Genomic DNA, 20,693 nt, shown 5'->3' with positions numbered 1-20,693 from the left:
CACTCAATGAAAGCATGGCACATCCTTGAAGTGATTCGTTTGGAATGTATGAAACGGGAGAAAGAGAATGAGAAAGAAGGGAGAAAGAAAAGGGAGAGAGGGATAGAAAAGGGTAGAACTTTATACTAGTATCGTTATGATATTTTTGCTTTTTCTCGTTCAACACATTATATTCCCATATTGTTAATGGTATGTTCTTGATAATGGACAGTTGTGCTTTTAGAGTTGAATGCATCAGTCACAAAGACGATTACAAGGTGACTCATAAGTGGTGTGTAGTGCATATTTTAGCCGGTAGTGGCATTATAAAGTAGAATACTAGTAGTGCGGGCAAAGATAAGATTGTCTTTGAAGCTAACATGGCACCAGAGTTAATTATCTGTATTCAAAAGATGACGGCGCCACCTACTGAAAATTTTTGTGACAAAATACACATCCGATCATGATGATCAGTGTATTAAAGGAACATAGGTAGGCCTACAGTCAATACGTCACAATTTGTTAGCTTTAATAAAAAAAAAGTATGCATTTTCTTCGCAACTGTTATTTTACTAACATTTTCCCCATCAATACATAATGTACACTGAACAAGAATTTGCCAGGTTCACAATGTGAAGAGACTTCACTCGATCAAATGATGCATTCTGTGCCAAGGGGTATGGCTTCAGAAGTGGAGTTCTGGTAGCCAAGGGCAACCCAAAAAAAAAAATGAACATCAAACAACAACAGCTGCAGCAATAACAACAACTGCAACGACAACAACAACAACAACAACATCCATGGTATATTTATTTTTCTCTCTTTCATCTTGAAATCAAATTTCATCTGACAAAGTGCAAATAAAAATAGAAAAGACCTCATTTCAAGGATGAATATTTGGAGGTTGGTCAGATTGGGTACTTTGAATTTTATCCTAAAGCTCCATTTGTATCCCACAGGCTTCATCGTTCAACTCTCAGAGAAGATGGGAAGTGATATACAGTGTACAGTGTAATTTAACTGTACATTATTCTGCTTTTGGAACCAAAAAATACACACACAATGTATGTTACAAGCCAGGTGTAATTTGCAAACATACTGCATTAAAGCAATAAAGATCTGGTTTTAGGCAACCAAAATACATAATGTATGAAAGTTTGTTTGTTTTTTATGCCTCCGCCACGAAGTGGTGCCGGAGGCATTATGTTTTCGGGTTGTCCGTCCGTCCGTCCGTCCGTCCGTCCGTAATGAATTTTGTGGACAAGGTAACTATCGAAACCTGTTGAGGTATCCTAATGAAACTTGGCATGTATGTGTATTGGGGGGTGAAGTTGTGCCTATCAACTTTTGGGTGCACATGCTCAAGGTCAAAGGTCAAAAGGTCAAGGTCAAATACATAAAATTTCACTATTTCCACCATATCTATTGAATGCCTGAAGATATTTTCTTGAAACTTAGTGTATACATGTTTTACCCAATTAAGATTCTCTGGTGAAAGTTTGGGTCATGAGGTCAAAGGTCAAAGGTCAAAAGGTCAGGGTCAAATACATAGAATTTCACTATTTCCACCATATCTATTGAATGCCTGAAGAGATTTTCTTGAAACTTAGTGTATACATGTATTACCCAATTAAGATTCTCTGGTGAAAGTTTGGGTCATGAGGTCAAAGGTCAAAAGGTCAAGTAAAAATATTAAAACTTCTTTTTTTTTCTCCGTACCTTGGAAATTTGTTCAAGGTATCTTCATGGAACATAGTATATACATGTACTGACTGGAAGTGATTATCTAGAGAATGTAGGGTTCATGGGGTCAAAGGTCAGGGGTCAAAGGTCAAGTGCAAGACTTCAAAATTTTACTATTACCCTCATATTTATGCAATGCCAGCAGGGTTATTTTTTACACTTGGTGTATGCGTGTGTAACCTAATAAAATTCTCTGGAAAGTTTTTTTTTTTCTCTTTTTGCCTCAAAGGTCAAAAGGTCAAAGATCAAGTGAAAGTGCTGAACTAACTTTTTCCTCCATATCTCGGAAGTGGCTCAAGTTACCTTGAAACTTAGTACATATTATGCATGTTCTACCTGAAAGTAATTATCTTATGAATTTTAGGGTCAAGGGCCAGATGAAAATGGTAACAATTTACTATTCAATCCAGAAATTGCACTTTTTCTCCACACCTGTACCTTGAAAATTACTCAGTGCCTAAATGTATGAATGGGTCAAAGTCAAGTTAAAGTCCTTAAATCCCTAGATGCATGCTCTCCTACGCAATATTTTGCCAATTTTGTGAAAATGTAATCACACAGTGTCCACATGTACTATCTAGACCTATTGGGAAAATCATGCATTATGGCGGAGGCATACCAGTCGCCAAAGCGACATTTCTAGTTTATCTATTCTTTAATCGTACCAACCATGGTTTAAATTCTTAACACTAGTAGTGCATGTCACTTTCATAGGATTATACCACATTAAAGTGTGGCACCTTTGTGGTTTCATATGAAATGTAGATGACAGTGTTCTTGTTTTGTTTTTCTTTTATATGGATTCATAAATTTTTGTCAGTTTTTATCAAAGTAATAGAAAAACAAGTGATTTAACTCGGCAAGAAGTAAAAAAAAACTTAATGAAGTTCTTTTTTTCTGCTTCTCAACTGAGGACTATTATGAAGAAGACATTATGGAGAGCTCTTTGCATTATACGTATACACAGGTGGTTATATTGCTTGAAGGTTTTACTTCAACAATTTGATTAAATGTATTTGGATAGATATTCAGATTTGTAGAGCTATTTCCATTTGCCTTCAACTGAGACCACCTGCAGGTGAATGTGGTCATTAGTCTTGTTGCCAGGTGATTGTAATTTAATGTGAAAGTAACAGTATGATTAACTGTATTATATGTCCCATCAAGACAGTATAGTGAAACTAATATATTCATCGTAATCGGATGTGTGTTGGGGATTTCCCCCTTTGAGTGTGAAGCAAATACTGTGGAATAGAGGAGATTTAGTCATACAGATATCTATAAAAGTGAAAAAGTTCCTGTATTTCACACAATATGAAACTAGCATGATGAAAGCACATTTTTCTCTCTTTTTTTGGCTTTTTATAAAAAAATGTGATATTATTCATCTTTGATCTTGAGCTACATTTGTAGGTATAGGATAGGAATATCATACAATTGCGTGTCATGTTATTTGTAGTTTTCTTCATGTTTGCTAGTCCTGTAGTACAAATGATTTTGCTGGCCTAATGCAGACCAATACATTTTAACCTAGTATGTGCTGCCAAAGTCGTTAAACCGCTGTAGCAGGAGCAGCCAGCTATGAGGTCTTGAAGTGCTCTCTCACTTGAAGTGACCATCAGCAAAATTAATAACATTTGCAATTTATCTTACCTGGTTGAGTACCAAAACTTCAGAGTGCAAAAATTTCAGCTTTTACAGTACTGCGTTCATAATGCTCTCATGTTCTTAATTGTTGTTGTTCCATAAGGTCGAAATACTGTAATAAAGCAGGAAATGTTTGCGTGCATTTTAATTTTGTGAATTTGTTGGAGTCATGATTCACAAGAATAAAATGTGTGCAAAAGTTAATGTCAATACTACATGTATATGAATTAAATGCCAGTGACAGCTCATGAAAATTTCATGCTGCGAAAAAGACTCCAATTCGCGACAATGTCATGCTGCAAACATTTTTTGCTTTGCAACACAAATACTTGTTATTGTATCTGGGTCTGAGATTGAGACTATACCCCATTGAGGATCTCCTCCAATCTTCAAGCCAGGCACTTTAACAAAAAGCCAATATTTGATGTCTCACTTCTCTCTCTCTCTCCATATCTTCCACAGTGAGTATCGTCCGCATCAATCTGGTGTCCGGGATTTACCTGCTATGTCTACTTGCCTTGCCTCTCATTCGAAGCCCTTCGCATGAGATTCACCTCAAAGGTTTGTCAACCATCTTTTATGCCTTCAGATATCCCTGCAAAATATGATTCATAAATGATTCGGCACGCCGTACCCCGGGGAACCGTCGTAACCCGGGATACGGCGTTGTGTGGCGCCATCTTGTGTCAACTATCATACAGTTGTGCAATGTTGTCATGGCAACTATTTTCTCATCATCAGCGCTAGCATAAATCAGCGCGGCGATTATGATCCCAATGCCGATTATGTTGGATAATCACAAACAAGAAAACAATTTTGTGCATAATAATACTAAAGATTATTTGTACACATTTTTGGGTAACCTAGGGTACAGCACTGAAAAAAAAAAATATTCAACACAATAGTGAATTTTCATTTGGTACTCCAATGTACCAAATATGATTCATAAATATCAAGAATATCTGGGGAAATGTTTGGTTCTTCAGGACTTTCATTCAATTAATCTTGTTGATATGGTTAGTATGTTTTTATGTAAATGCAGTCAACCTTGCCTTTAAAGTCAAATCTATTTTGACTAAAGAATGTCTTTGACTTACAGGAAATTTGACTTATGAGGGATTAAAATCAATAGAATATAAAAGAGAAGAGGACTTGAAAAGACCTTTGACTTAGGCGATTATTCAATTTTCAAATCCAAGGTCAACTTACGCAAGGTGGACTGTAAAGCACACATATATGTTTATATGGTTTGTACACCAAAGAAGTTAAATCGATTTGCTTTAATGTTTGTGGTAAATTGAACAGTGAGGTTTCCACAGTCTGTGGTAGTAGTATTTTTGTTGAGACAAACAATATCAGTATTAAGTTTTCTGTCAAACAAAACTACAGAGAACAAACTTTGAGTACCGATGAACCATATGCTGTCATCAACCTCAAGCTAACACTTAAAGGACAAGTTCACCTTCATAGACATGTGGATTGAGTGAATGCAGCAATATTAGTAGAACACATCAGTGAAAGTTTGAGGAAAATCGGACAATTCGTTCAAAAGTTATGAATTTTTGAAGTTTCTGCTCAGTCTCGGCTGGATGAGAAGACTACTATAACTTGTGATGTTACATGTGTACAACAATATAAAGAAAGTATAAAGAAAATTCAACATGTTTTCACTTTTCTCGCATCATAGAAGAGCACAAGACTTGCCTCTTTCAGAAGGCAGGGGGAGTAATATTACCCTTAACATAATATCAGTTACAAGTTGAGGGAATGTGTACTTTTTTTCAAAAAATGAAATTTGTGAAATTCTCTTTATATTTTTCTTATATCATCATATGCATGTGACATCATCAACTTCAGTAGTCTTCTCATCTAGCATTGACTGCACAGAAACTTCAAAAATTCATAAGTTTTGAACGGATTGTCCAATTTTCCTCAAACATTCACTGATGTGTTCCACTTATATTGCTGCATTATCTCAATCCAAATGTCTATGAAGGTGGACTTGTCCTTTAAGATGGCAGTCTCCTGCATTTGTTCATAATAATCCCACTGAATGATTAATGATTTTCCAACTTTGTTCGTCTATTAGTCCAATTTACACAACCCTGTATACATTATCATTCTCCATTGTATTGTATATAAATATTCGAAAGTTTTCTTTTTTCTTTTAGTAAAGGTACATATTCACTTGATGAAAAATACAGAAATTCAATCAAATCACAACAAATCATAACTTTAGATATGCCACTGGTTGATATACTGTATACGCCATATATTTCGCGAGTCTAAATTTTTGTGAATCGGGAATTCTCGATGATTTTGTGAGTGGTTAAATTGGCGTTCATGGAGTCCTGTACTGAACGGAAAAGTGTACACACATGCGTCACATTCACATTGGGATCATCAGAGTCAATATTTTCGTGTGTCTTTAATTTCACGATTTTTTAGCACCTGACTCGTGAAATTCGCGAAAATAAAAACCTCGCGAAATATTCGGCGTATAACAGCAAGAGTTTCAACTTCAGTTTACAAGAGAGCAAAGAAAGAACCTGTCATTGCCATGCTGAAATAGCTGGGGTTTTTTAAGGTTTTTCAAGGTTTTTTTCAAAGTGGTGCCGGAGGCATTATGTTTTCGGGTTGTCCGTCCGTCCGTCCGTCCGTCTGTCCGTCCGTCCTTCCGTCCTTCCGTCCGTCCGTCCGTCCTTCCGTCCGTCCGTCCGTCCGTCTTTCCGTCCGTCCGTAATGAATTTTGTGGACAAGGTAACTATCAAAAGCTGTTGAGGTATCCTAATGAAACTTGGCATGTATGTGTATTAGGGGGTGAAGTTGTGCCTATCAACCTTTGGGTGCGCGTGCTCAAGGTCAAAGGTCAAAAGGTCAAGGTCAAATACATAAAATTTCACTATTTCCACCATATCTATGCAATGCCTGAAGATATTTTCTTGAAACTTAGTGTATACATGTATTACCCAATTTAGATTCTCTGGTGAAAGTTTGGGTCATGAGGTCAAAGGTCAAAGGTCAAAAGGTCGAGTAAAAGTATTAAAACTTCTTTTTTTTCTCTGTAAATTGGAAAATTGTTCAAGATATCTTCATGGAACATAGTATGTACTGACTGGCAGTGATTATCTAGAGAATGTAGGGTTCATGGGGTCAAAGGTCAGGGGGTCAAAGGTCAAGTGCAACACTTCAAAATTTTACTATTTCCCTCATGTTCATGCAATGCCAGCAGGATTATTATTTTTTTTTTTACACTTGGTGTATGCATGTGTAACCTAATAGAAATTCTCTGGAGAGTTTTTTTTTTTTTTTTTTTGCCTCAAAGGTCAAAAGGTCAAAGATCAAGTGAAAGTGCTGAACTCACTTTTTCCTCCATATTTCGGAAGTGGCTCAATTTATCGTGAAACTTACTGCATATTTATCTTATGAATTTTAGGGTCAAAGGCCAGATGAACATGGTAACAATTTACTATTCAGTACAGAAGTTTTTACAGAAGCACTTTTTCTCCATACCGGTACCATGAAAATTACTCAATGCATAAATGTATGAGTGGGTCAAAGTCAAGTTAAAGTCCTTAAATCCCCAAATACATGCTCTCCTATTCATCCAATTAAACCAAGGTCAAGGAAGGTGAATATTCAACACATTTGTGACAAACTTGTCATTTCAATATTTTGCCAATTTTGTGAAAATGTAATCACACATTGTCCACATGTACTATCTAGACCTATTAGGAGAATCATGCATTATGGCGGAGGCATATCAGTCGCCATAGCGACATTTCTAGTTTGTTTTGTTTTTTGAATGATGGTTGGCAGTAATTGACCACATTGGTAACGTTTCCTATAACCGCGTTTTGTCTTGGTTTCCACAGGAGCAGCGGGGCGGTATATGAAGGCACTGGTGGTACTTAGTGCTCTAGGTTGTCTCTCACAGATTGTCTACCAGATAACGCAGGCGGGACTAGGCACTTACGACGACGAGAAAGATCCTTCTTACTGTGAGTTGTCTGCTGAAAAGTAATAGGCCACCTGTAGAAATGAACTTCCGATTCTCAACCGGTGAAGGGAGATGTAATGAGAATATTCTGTTTGAATGGTATGGACAGTGTTTGTGTGTGTGTGTGTGTGTGTGTGTGTGTGTGTGTGTATGTGTGTGTTGTAAGTAGTCTCAACTAAAGTTAGAGACTTAGAGGCAAAAGGGCATTCCTATTTTAGACAAACTCTATACTGTAGTAATGACTTTCCAGTTCCGGTTTTAAATTGCTCAAGGGAGATCTAGGGATCTCTGTGTGTTGTAAGTAGTCTCAACTATTAAGTTAGAGACTTAGAGGCAAAAGGGCATTCCTATTTTAGACAAACTCTATACTGTAGTAATGACTTTCCAGTTCCGGTTCTAAATTGCTCAAGGGAGATATAGGGAGAATATTCTATTAAAAACTTGTGTGCCGTGTTTGGGTGTGTGCCTAAGTGTGTGCTGATATTTGTATACCAGTATTTTTACAGGAACGCTGTAAGAAAGTGCAATGAAATGTTGACTGCCATAGGAATAACAAACATTCTAATTTTAGACAGCAAGAGAACATCTATGTTTCTAAACAGGTGCAATGTATGTGTTATATATGTGTGTGTGTGCGTGTGTGTGTATGTGTGTGTGTGTATGTGTGTGTGTGTGTGTGTGTGCGTGTGTGTGTGTATGTGTGTGTGTGTGCGTGTGTGTGTGTGTGTGTGTTACATTCTTTTCTCAATCATCCTGTAATGAGCATGATATGATGCTGACTGGTAAAATAATAAACATGATTTTTTACCCATCTTCCAACCAGGTAACTATACAGACACACTATGGCAGCAACTTGGCTTTCAGAGGTATGTCACATGGGGTTTGCAAAATTTCTTTAAATTTGTAGAATTTATTTTTCTTAGTTTATCAATCTCCAAAAGGATTATGACATTGTCTACATTCCAAGGAGGCATCAATACAGTTCTCTTTCTGTTTATAATTCTGTATAGTCAAAACAAAAATATTCACAAAGATGGTAGTACATGTATATTTTAAATTTGACTCAGTAATAACCCACAAAGTTGAATAAAAACTTAGACTGTAGGGACTTTTGAAAACACTAAACATGTATATTTTACATGTGAAATGAGGGCCGCATTTTGTTTCTTCTTTTAAAATAATAATTTTTTTTTATTTTTTTTTTTTGCTGTTGGGTTGTATGCTATAGGTTTTGAAACTCAATTAATATGACTTTAATTGTCACATGAGAGCAGTTTCAGAATGCAGTGATGAATAGTGCGCTCAATCCTAACATTTCAATTCTTTGGTTTATCAACTTGAAGAATTACCATTTAAGTTGCAGTGAACATATTACATATTTGAATTGTGTCCTTTGCATTGCTGTTTAAAATATGTATTACATTCTAAACATTTTTCAGTACCAAAAAGGTTCGAACTTTGATACATATTCAACCCAAAATCATATAATGTGTCAAAGGCAGGTGAATAGATAGACACTCAAAAAGCTGCTAATTCCCAATTCATTGTAAGATTTGATACATATACTTTCACTGTTCTAAGCATGAAGCATCTCTATAATGATTTGCATTTATAAAAGCTGTTTCTTCTAATATTTTTTCGCACGAAAAACTCTAGACTTTATAGTATACACTGTAGGAAAGGTTTTACATTGTAAGTTCCCTTGTCACCTGCAGACTAGACGACCTCAACGCACTCAACGTGGCCAGACTGGTAGCTCCCGATGTCATCCTCCTCGTCGTATCCCTGCTGGTCCTCGTCATGTGCAATTACATCTTGGTCCAGCCCCAGACAGAGGATACAGACCCCGCCCAAGATGATGGGGAGGAGAGTGGTAGGCTGTCGCCCGTCATGGAGCGTCGACCGCGACGGACGTCCGTGATCGTCGACGGCCTGCTGTCGTGCAACGTCATGCTCTTTTGTGCCCTGGCTGGGATCGTCGTGCCGTCGGCACTTTCCTCCGTCTACTTCGTCGGGTTCCTGGTCGTGGTGACATGGTGGTCATTCTACCAGACATGGGGGCGTGTCTTCAAGTGGATTGAGGTGGTGTGGCTGATATACAGCGGATGCCACATTGTGGTTCTCTACCTTGCCCAGTTCCAGTTCTTTCAGGAGGCCATGCCAGTGGAACCAGATGAAAAATCTGGGTATGGAATGCTTTCTTGATTATCTCCCATTTCATTTAATTTTTCGTTGCATTACATTTATTTCATTCTTACTAAAATATATTAAAGGGCAAAAGGCCCAAGTTCATTTGAAGAGCATAGAATTTGAATTTGAAGGCAACACATTTGAAGCAATGCCTTTGAAGCAAGGTATTTGAAGGACAGAGGCCTGCATCTTAATACCGAGTTCCTTCAAGCAACATGTCAAAAAAAAAGAAGAATTACAGCGGGACCCTTCGCAGTGATAACTTTAAAGATAGTGAATCAATCCTAATATAATTTGCGGGTATGAAACTTTAACTTATTACCCACATCTTACAAAAAACCCAACTGATTTGCTTCAGTGGTCAAAGAGATACCCTTCCTTCCAAGTTCTGACAATTGTGTTCACACATCAATATGCAGTTCCAAGAGCATCCAAGTGCTAAACTTGGAAGAATCCCATCCATGACATGCTTCACAACAATTCACATTTCTCTGTGACCACCTAACCAAATTGAATAGGGTTTTCTGCAAAATATAGGTAAGATGTTTTATTTTTAGACCCTGAAATAGCAATCAGACAGTTTAATCATATTGGAAGTTATCAATGCAAAAATCCGATTGTAATTTTTTTTGGGGACAAAGTGCATAGTACTGAGTTCTTTTGTTTATGTCATCTCTTGTGCCTCAGCATTCTACCATTAGTCATCACCTTCCTTGTCTAGACAGTGAGCGTGTTTATACAGAGAAGCAAAATACGCGCTCATGCCGGCTCATGCCGGCTCATGCGAGAGGACCTCTCGAATTTTGCTCTGTATAAACACGGCGTATGCCGGCATACGCCGCCAAATGCAGGCTCATGCGAGAGGTTCCGTCCGTCCGCCACCTTTTGAGGTGGCCGATGCGAGAGGAGCCTCGCGTATTTTGCTGTGTGTTTATACAGACGACCGAAATCCGAGAGGTAACCGGAAAGCATGTATTTTAATATCTGTCATGATCGAACCACGTCTTCTCCTTCTTACTGAAAAACTGGATTTCAATTGATCATTTGGCCGGGTGGTTGTCAATCAAGAGGAACGTTACAAGAATTACCGTCAAGCTTGGTGGTCCTGATGACTTTGCCGGTGCCATCTTGATTTTTTTCATTTTTTCCCATCATGCAATAAACTGCACTGCGAACATGACCTATGCTTGACCCCAAAATTCGAGAGGTCCGGTTCAGCTGAGGTCCGCTCGCATCGGCTCGCATCGGCTCGCATGAGCCGGTATTTTGACTTCTGCATAAACACGAGAAATAAGCGCTCATGCGGGAGGTAAAATACCGGCTCATGCGCGCCGATGCGAGAGGCTCCTGTATAAACACGCACAGTGATGCAAACCATTGCACTGCATTTGGACTGTTTATCATCATTTGCTCTTATAGTCAAGGTCAAGGTCATTATTTCCATACATGAGAGGCATGTGAACATATTATCGTCTGTTGAGAATGAGAAGGGCATTAAGTTGTCTCGAACACTTTGGGTTTAGTGGCAACTTAACGCCCTTATTCTCAACTGACGTTATGCTTGTGAGAGTAGTAATGTATGACAGGTTGTAGCTTTAATGTTTCACTTACTTTATCGAGATTTGAACCCAGGACCATCTCTTACTATTCTCGTCACAGACAACCATTATGCCACATTGTATACAGCTGTATTTTTTGTTGAAGTCACGATGAACACAAAAGAGTCAGGATTTAGACTGGACTGTGGAAATACTATCTTAACACCACTGAGGAGGTTAAACTTGGGGTCAGGGGATGATGGAATAATAATAAAGTCTTATTTATCCAAGGTAGCCTCTTCAGTGTTGCCACTGCTCTACCAGAGGGCCCTGCCTTTATTATTACTCTAGCATTGCCAGGTACCCATTTTTACATCTGGGGTGAGAGGGACATGGTGGGTAAAAAATATTGTCCAAAGACCTAAACACTGGGCAGGAATCGAACTTGGGTCCTCCTATTTAGAGTTGGGAGTCTTGTCCATTATGCCACAGCACCCCAGTGCCACAGCACCCCAGTGCAACAGCACCCCAGTGTAGAGTTTTAAAAAGTTGAGCCTATTTGCTGGTAATGGTTAACAATTGTTATGTGATTGAACTTTTCTAACCTTCCCCCTTTCTGCTCCTGTGTGTTCTACCCTCCACCAGACTCCCTCTAACAGCCTTCATTGGTCTCACCCCCATCGTGGACTCACTACGCTGCAATGTTGGAGGAGACCCGAGGGAGTTGGTCTTCTACTCCAAGGCCCCCTGGCCGATCTTCGTCAATCCTGCCATTCTCATCCTCTTCTACTGGTTTCTGGGCCATGAGGTTTACAGGTGGCTCGCAGGACCCGTAAGTCTGTGCTTCTATATCTATGCTTTTGTTTCTCTATACATGATCTATGGTGCTATTTCAATTTAAAAGTAGAAGCAATGAGAACAACTGGACAGCTTGATATGTTTATTTATGTGAGTGTGTGTGTGTTTTCAATTAGTTGTCAGTAGATTTAGGTCTAATATATGCTGTGCATGTTGTGTTTTTACTTCTTGTCTCTCTTCAGATTGCAATGAAATTCCTATCTAATATACTGTCATGCTGTGCTCTAATACCAGAATGATTTAAACAGCTGAAAGTTTCAAAGTCAAATCAGTCCCTTCACCTTTCTTTCTTTGATTTCCTCCTTTTCTTACAATTGGCGTAGTGCATCTGTTCATTCAAAGGAAAATAAAAATGAACAGACGCAACTTCCAAGCGGCTGAAAAAATAATTTAGGAGGCTGTTGTATAGACAGAGTATTAACCGGTTAAAGGGATAGTACAGTTTTGGTGGAGATGAGAATTGGGCTTTTAACTTTCTGTGAGATATCAAGAAAACGCTTATGATATAGTACAGAGCATACCATTTTAAGAGGAATTTAAAGTTTATTTGATGAAAATCGGGTTTGGAATGACTGAAACATCCAAAAACATAGTAAAACAAAGCGATCGTAATAAAATGTGGGTCCCACACTTTATTAGAATTGCTCTTTTTGGACATCTCAGCCATTTTAAAACCAATTTTCATCAAATAAACATTGAATTCCTCATAGAATTACAAGCTCTTTCATATTTCATAAGAGGTGTCTCATTATCTCACCAAAAAAAGTTAGAAACCTGAAATTAGGTCTCAACCAAAACTATACAATCCCTTTACTTCCAAACCCTTTCTATGCCAGTGACTTTTGACAGAGTGTACAATGCTATAAGGTTTTCTGTGCCAAGTGGTACTCTAAGCACACAGAGGCTTACGTAGAATAAAAGAGTTAGAGAATGCAGACATACCATAGGAGGCATCTGTAATTAAGAATAATCTGAGCTTTATCCAACTTTACTCTCTCTTTGTAGTAATCCAAATAGTTTTATCAAGTTATGTATGCATGGGTTTCAAGTCTGTTGAATATTTGAATCAATCAATAGATTTGTACACTGTCTAAATATCAATTCTTTCACTGCTTACATAACTTACTTTTAGTTTCAATCTTCCATACATTTAAAAGTTGTGTATTAAAGAAATAGGCCCGAATTCACAAAGGTGGTACAAATGAAACCATGGTTTAAACCATGGACAAAAACCATGGAGCGCCAAGTGTCGCACAGAATATTTCGTTACGAAATCAGTCATTTCGTCGATGAAATGATTATTTTGTAACAAAATGACAACATTTTGTAACTAAATGAACATATGGTCCACGAAATGATAATTTCGTTAACGAAACGGTCATTTTGTCGACGAAATGACCAATTTCGTAACGAAATATTCCGTGCGACACTTGGCGCTCCATGGTTTTTGTCCATGGTTTAAACCATGGTTTCATTTGTACCACCTTCATGAATTCGGGCTATAGAGTAGGATTCAGACATTCAATTCAGTGTATTTGGGTTTGTCAAGATATGCCAGGTGAACATTGATGATTATCATGATACACAGCTGTAAGTTATCACTTGCAGGTAGCTATTGGTTTAACTTAGTCAGGAAGAATGAAAATGCAGGTATTTTTTTTATTATCATTTTAAAGAGACTATCACTCTGTGTGTAATCAGCCCTTTATGTTTCATTGATGTATTATTTGATTTTGCATATATTCAAAGGGTTATGATATAAGATTGAGGATCTTTTAAAATGGTACAAGTTGACAATCTTCAGTACAATCAGTAGGTTTAACAGCATGGTGTATCCATATGAATGTGTATTTCTAGTCTGAAGATGTTCCTGCAGTCCTAAACTAGAGTCTTTTTGCTCTACAATACCTGCATGCTTTTTTTATACTTGTCATAAAATGCGAAGGTAAATGATGCACTAAATTATTTTTAACAATTCAATTTTCATGGTATAAAAAATGTGTGTTTTGCATGAGATCTACTGACAAATTGAATAGAATGCCTGTAGTTATTCTGTCAAAAAAAAAGTAGTAAATCATTGTGGTATGTACTGTTTGATGCACTGCCCACATAGTAAATAGTGCCTTTTTTCAGAAAACTGTATGATAGTATGTAGAACCTGTGACTAATGCAAGAAAACAATCAAATTTCATCATTTCTGCTTCTTTTGGTATACAGAGACTTCAGGTATGTATGTTGACCACCCCCATCCCCCCCCCCAAAAAAAAAATGCATATCTTGGACTGTCCTGCATTTTCAAATGATACATGCTAGTGTAGTATTTGTTTGTAGTCACTCATCAAAGCATGCATAATAAAATATATATTGCATACGTGTAACAATATGCTGAGCATTAGTACATGTGAAGGGTAAAATAACTTGTACCCTTCATACTTACTTGCATACCACCATACCCTGCACATGTGTGCATTTTGTTCACATACCAGTTTGCAAGACATTGATTACCCTTCTCTTGTATGTATCTTTCACCTCTATTCTTTCTAATTTGTAATCCATCAAGTCCCCCCAAAGCCACATTTTTGTGTTTTGTTGATGATATCTTTAAATCATCATTTATTTCTATCCATTGTAAGTATTCCATAGCACAGAATCAAAATGTTCTGCCATTTGAACCCATTGTTGTTCACATTAACCAAGGTAATTATTTGTCATGGTTGCTTTCAAACACTCTTGATTGATAAATTAAATTAAGGTAGGCAACAAATTTTAGAAGATTTAATGCTTCCATTCTCTTTCAAATTGGCAAATTTGTGTGAATTTCTTCTCGAATTTCAGCAAATTTGATGAATTTAACCAGTTTTGTCTAATCTTTCTCCACAAACGATATGCAGTGAAATAAAGAGATGCACATTTAATGACGACAAAATGCAGTGAGATCTGTGATGGTTTGATGGGTTAAAGTAACACAAAACACTCTCAACATCTATGCATCACAAACTTCCTTCATGTACAAATATTAACATTAACATATCTAGAAATTAATGTACTTTGGGTGACCTGTGAGTGTTATTAGAAGAGATTACACATTTTTGTTTTTGATGATCCTGAAGGATATAGAAAATCATGAAATTTGTTGCTGCACAAGATTGCAGGAAACATAAAAATAAAACTCCTCATTAAAGAATGAAATTCATCAATGCCAGTTAAAAGGTGTAGTTTTGAAGTGTATAAATACAAAAAGTATTATGTTGCTTTTTCATTTTCATTGGAAGAATTCTCATGGGCCAGCTCTAGAGTTTTGATAGTACTGTATCTGCCATCTGTTACAGTACTTCATTAGTATTAGATCATGGTATGATTTTTAATAGAGATTAACTTTCAAGCAGACTCTGTTGGCTGCAAACATAGATATTCCTCAGCCCATGGCTGAGAGGTCATTTGCAGATTGTGTAGGTGGTGGGAGATGTCAATCGACTGCTTGTACATAATTCACCAAAGAAATCGATGCTGTAATTGTGACTTAACAGTCATTTCAGTATTCATTAGGTGTTAAATGTGCCTAGCTTTCATGTTGCATTAGTTCAGTCATGTTTGATATTTATGATAATACACTAAACGTCTGCCCTTTAAACAGATGGCGTGTTTGAGAGAGACAGTGTGATGAATGCAATAATAGAGAAACGGACCAGAAACGTGATATAAATGAAAATTGAGCAAAGATAACAGGATTCCATTGGTATTTTTTAAGAGAGAGAAGGAAAGTGGCAGATATTAGAAAAATATGATAGTAGCTAAATTTGCATATGTAAGGATAGCTTCTCTTTGATGCAATTTGTTTTTGGAGGAAATATTGAAACTGAAGGTGGGAAAACAGGAAAACAAACACCAGATGCATGTCAGACACTTTCCATCCAGTTGTATTTTTAACCATTCATGTATTAGTCAAATGAGCCACCATGTGTCCATAAGTTTCAATCATTGACATCTTCAATGAATCATTGTTTGTTAACATCCAAAACCAAAGCTAGCAATCATTATGCTGTGTTTGGAAAGTACTGTACCACCTGTCTGTATGACCGTATTACCGTAAAAGTGGATATTTTCGCGCGACTAATTTTTCGCGCTAGGCCGGGTCAGAAGAGTTTCGCGTGTTTTTAATTCCGTGGAATCAAGACATCACGCACAGGAACGTATGGCAAGCAAAAATATTCGTGTGTTTTTATTTTCGCGCTAGTTTCTGGTTGCGCGAAATGCGCGAAAATTTCAACACTGCGAAAATTTCCACTTTTACAGTATAACAATTCCTGTGTTGCCACGGTATTCTGTCATTTTGCTGCTCAATCCTTATCAGAAATTGTGATTGTCCTAGTCAACAATTCATGTCTGTCATCAACATGGACTCTGACAGTTTTATGTCCTCCAAGATCTCGACTTCACGTCTTTGTGCTTTTATAGTTTTTTTTTTTTTTTTTATTGAAGCAAAGTCTATTGAGTTACTGCACATCTCAGTACATCCATTAAATTTAGTTGATTATTTCCTACTCTATTTATGACATAATCATAGATGTGAAATTAGAATAATCAATAACAACTCGGGTCTAGGAGGTGCAAAGAATATACTCACTATGTCTTGACTCTATGTCTTGACCAGCAAAGAAACTGATACAATTTTAATTGGAAAAATATAAAGATATAGGTTTGGAGAGAGTATGGGACTTTTAAAACAGCTCTAACTTCTTTTTGAGCAATACCTGACATATTAAAGTTTAAAGTGGAAACTCAAATATGGTAATGTTTGAACATGAGCTTCATATATGGGTGGGTGTATGTGGAACGCACCACATAACTCTCACCCTTAACATCAGCAGATCATATTTTATTCTTTAAATCACATTGTGACTGATCCAGGCACGGATCAGTTTGACATGAACGTGTGTTTCTTACTTGCATGCGCCAATCAATCCCAAGCCACGTGGTTGTGTCCGCATCATCTGCTGTGCTGCTGTGAATGTAAAACGATTTAACTGACATTTGTTGAGGTTGTTGATGTAAGACCTCATATTTCATTCCCCTGTCTGTGTACATGAATCATCCTGTCTTGGCCGTTCAGTATTTTGTTTCAGACACAATTGATGCATAGGCCTATCAATGTAATTATACAAAATTGTGAGTGGCGACAATTTCTGTCACATGCTCTCGGTCTTATGCTGTTACATTTCATTAACCCTGTCTCTGCCAGGGATGTCTGACCATGTGTATGACACTGTTGTTTTCTCTGCTGATTGGCACTCGAAGCATACCAGTGGTTCGAAGCTATATGGAGTATGTTAACACATGATAGATCCTTGTGCTATGTACCCCACATGTATATGAGGAAATCTTGGATATATACCTGCATTCTTTATAAATGCTGGTATGTTAATGTAAGGGGATGTATCCTATTGCAAAGTCACTTGACTGTTGGTCGTCCTACATTTTACAAGTGCAGGGCAATTTGGACTGTCTATGCATTATCAATCCACATCATCAGGCAAGATATACAGGTGTCAATGCGGACAATTTTTACCGTTTTTAGTAGTAATTATTTGTATCTTTGTCTTATGATATCAAATGAGAGAAGAGTCCTGGGTTGTCTAGAAAATTGCTTACTGTGATTCCATGAAACCAATCATTTCAATGTCAGGCAACTTGAATGGCTCATATTTACCCATTTAAAAAGTAATTTATAGTGTATTCGACGAACTGTCCTTATCAGATAAATCCTTACCAGATGAATGAAAGTCAAATTGACAACTTGTACCGCTTTTAATCATGTTTTCTTTTTCTTCTTTGATGGAAATGGATAAACTATTGAGAAGAAGAACTAGAAGAACAAGGGGAAAATAAATAAAAAGGAGGGGAGAGTGTAAGGGAGAAGCTAGAAAGGGGAAATGCTTACAAAACATTTCATTTAGTTTTTTTTTTTGTAATTTGCAATATAAACAATTGAGTAAAATCATTTAGTTTGATATGATTTCATGATGATGAATGAATGTCAGTTATTGGCCTTATAATTATTCTCTGTGGTCTCTTCCTCATTCTATTGTGGAAAGTGAAGTCCATTGCCATGTTACAAGGATTCCCCTGGCGGGATATTCAATTTGTGTGACTCTGTATATATGCTTTCAATTCATTATAGTCAATATGGGAGTTAAGACTTTACCACTTCGCAAAGGGCAAGAAGGGGGTAAGTATCAATGCTACCCATTGCTGTGGTGTGAAATGGCCTGCCTGAAAAGAAAATCCACGCAGTGCTGCCGTACAGCCTTCCACAGTATTACTGTTTTAACGATAACACCCCAGACGACACAATGAAAGCTGTTGTAGCCCTGAAGAACACCTCCTATTAATATGCATGGTCACTTGTGTAGGCCCTACTGTGAAGTTTCTTCAAATTGCAGGTAGCAAATAATGAAAGTATGTGTATCCCAGCGCTATGCTTCCACCAAGGCTCTTGGAAACACAGACTATGAATTGTTTTTCATCAATATGTACCATGCTCACAACATGCTACATGTTGCCAAGTCAAGGTTCATACCTTTCTCCTTTCTTTTTTTTTTTGTTCACAATAATTTAAACACACATTGTTTTCATTCCAAAAGCTATCATTCTGATTGAAGAAGAAAGCTTTAAGTTCAGTCTTTAACCAATCAGATGAACTCTTAAGAATCATCTGTACCTGAAAAACAAGCAAATTTCATTACGCCAACCCAAATGTCATTTGCTATTTATGTTTTATCATGACATGCCGACCTATTTATTAATCAGATTATGTAATTCAATTATGTAATCTGGCTCACATTCATATCAAAAGTCAGCTTCTCCCACTTGAAGTAGATTGCCAAGCATTCACAACCTTGATTTGAAATGATCATGAGTGCATTTCAATATCTTTGTCAGTTTTTATTTAGTCTGTGATGCTGAAAGATACCTTAGCCCTTATGATCTCATAGTTGGCTGCTCATCAATGCAAACAGTCGGTAGTTTATTCTACAGGCTACTTTGTTTTTGGAGAGTTGAAAAAGAAGAAATAGATCAGCTCAAGTCTTTAAACAAGCATATACAGATATCTCATATTTACTCTCGCTGCAAAATTGCAAAATCTTAATTCTACGAATAAACATATTTGCATGATCGTATTCAGACACTTGTTGCAGTATCATTTACCTAGAATTGGACAAAATCCTACAAAATGGGAGTAAACCTTATTTTAATGGAACATGGAGAGAAGTTTTATTCAGAGTGGAAGTTCAGAAAATTTCAGCTTTTTAGAGACCAATTGGATGTTTTCAAAGTACAAACAAATTTTTTAACAGAACTATCTACATTTGCACTTTTATGAGAACAAACAAGAAATAGCAGTATGATATGAAGGTAAAGTCAAGTGCAAGAAGCAAGCCAATTTGCATTTTTTTTTTGCACTACTTTCACTGGTAATAGCTTATCCCACATTTACAAATGTCAATTGCCATAATTAGATCCTATCAGTTTGATTTATACAATTTAGCAGTCAGGAGATCACATGGAAATCTTGTCAAAGTTAAAGATAATTCTATTATGATAAAAAAAATAATAATTAAATCATTCTATGTAATGTAATTCCAGTAATGAGAGCAAGTCTCCTCAAATTGGGGAATTATTATCGCCCTCCAAGATGCATGTGGCATAAGAATATCTCCCGACTGACATTTATTTTTAACCTCCCTGATTTCGATAGAGTAGATGTATTGGCAGCCCTGAGTACGGTGTAGCTGCTCGTTACACAAGTCTCCCGACCACTAACTTTTTCTCTACCAAAACTGTGCAAACACAAAGTTTTTTAAACAACTTCAAATAACACAAAACACGAAGTTTGTGTAAATTATATATCCTTATCATGTGATATGCCCACTCCCACCAGCGCCTAACATTGCATGTGTAAACCTTGTCATGCCGAGCTGTCAGTTTAGTGCGGGAAGGTTATTGCTCACCAGTACTTTACACTGCGCCAACGACCCTCTGCTACTGAAGAGCGGTTCCATTTGTGTGTGTTTATTGTGGCATTCTAACATGATAGGATTGGAAGCAATACAGGAATATGAATCTGTAAACCTTGTCATGCCAAACTGTCAGTTTAGTGCCAGAAGGTTGTTGTTCACCAGGACTTTACACTGCGCCAACGACCCTCTGCTACTAAAGAGTGGTTCCATTTGTCTTTGTTTATTGTTGCACTCTAACATGATATGATTAGAAGCAGTACAGGATTATGAATCTGACTGGACTTAGCACCTTGTGAGTGCTGAACTCATTCAGTATTCAGAATACTGTGTAGGAGTGATTTGTGTACTTTTCTGCCAGCCATATTTCCCATTTAGTTTTCAGGAATGAAGTACTTAGTCCTTTCAGATCTGACAATCATTGGAGTGGAAGTTTCTGTGTATTTTTTTTTTTCAATCTTAAAAGTGCTGATGGCATTGAAGTTACATTTCTATTTCTAGCGAATTTCAGGCCTTTCAAGTGCAAATGTTTAAAGCAGATGAAAACTGTTCTTCGGCTTGTATTTATCATAACATTACGTTTAGTTGTATTTATGATATCATGTGATTGTGTGCTCCTTTGTATTCATAATACCAATGTGACAGTACAGTGTGGTGCATGCGATCTCCCAAGAAATCGTAAAGTGCATTGAATGCATATAAGCACAGGTTACGCTAGTAAGC

At 37.1% G+C, this 20,693-nt stretch overlaps 1 protein-coding gene across 1 annotated transcript in view; it reads left to right on the top strand.

Annotated features, from left to right (window-relative positions):
• The window catches only part of LOC140233386 (piezo-type mechanosensitive ion channel component 2-like), a 122,372-nt gene that overhangs the window by 1,945 nt on the left and 99,734 nt on the right, over positions 1–20,693 (top strand). The window contains exons 2-6 of the mRNA XM_072313492.1: positions 3,832–3,930; positions 7,245–7,370; positions 8,193–8,235; positions 9,085–9,555; positions 11,743–11,929. Of these exons, the coding sequence (XP_072169593.1) occupies positions 3,832–3,930; positions 7,245–7,370; positions 8,193–8,235; positions 9,085–9,555; positions 11,743–11,929 (926 nt within the window). The remainder of the gene's footprint in view (positions 1–3,831; positions 3,931–7,244; positions 7,371–8,192; positions 8,236–9,084; positions 9,556–11,742; positions 11,930–20,693) is intronic.

This window comes from Diadema setosum, chromosome 9 (genome assembly GCF_964275005.1).
Source record: "Diadema setosum chromosome 9, eeDiaSeto1, whole genome shotgun sequence".
Classification (NCBI taxonomy): Eukaryota; Metazoa; Echinodermata; class Echinoidea; order Diadematoida; family Diadematidae; genus Diadema; species Diadema setosum.
Note: the sequence above shows the minus strand (reverse complement) of the source record. Positions and strands in the feature narration are given on the sequence as shown.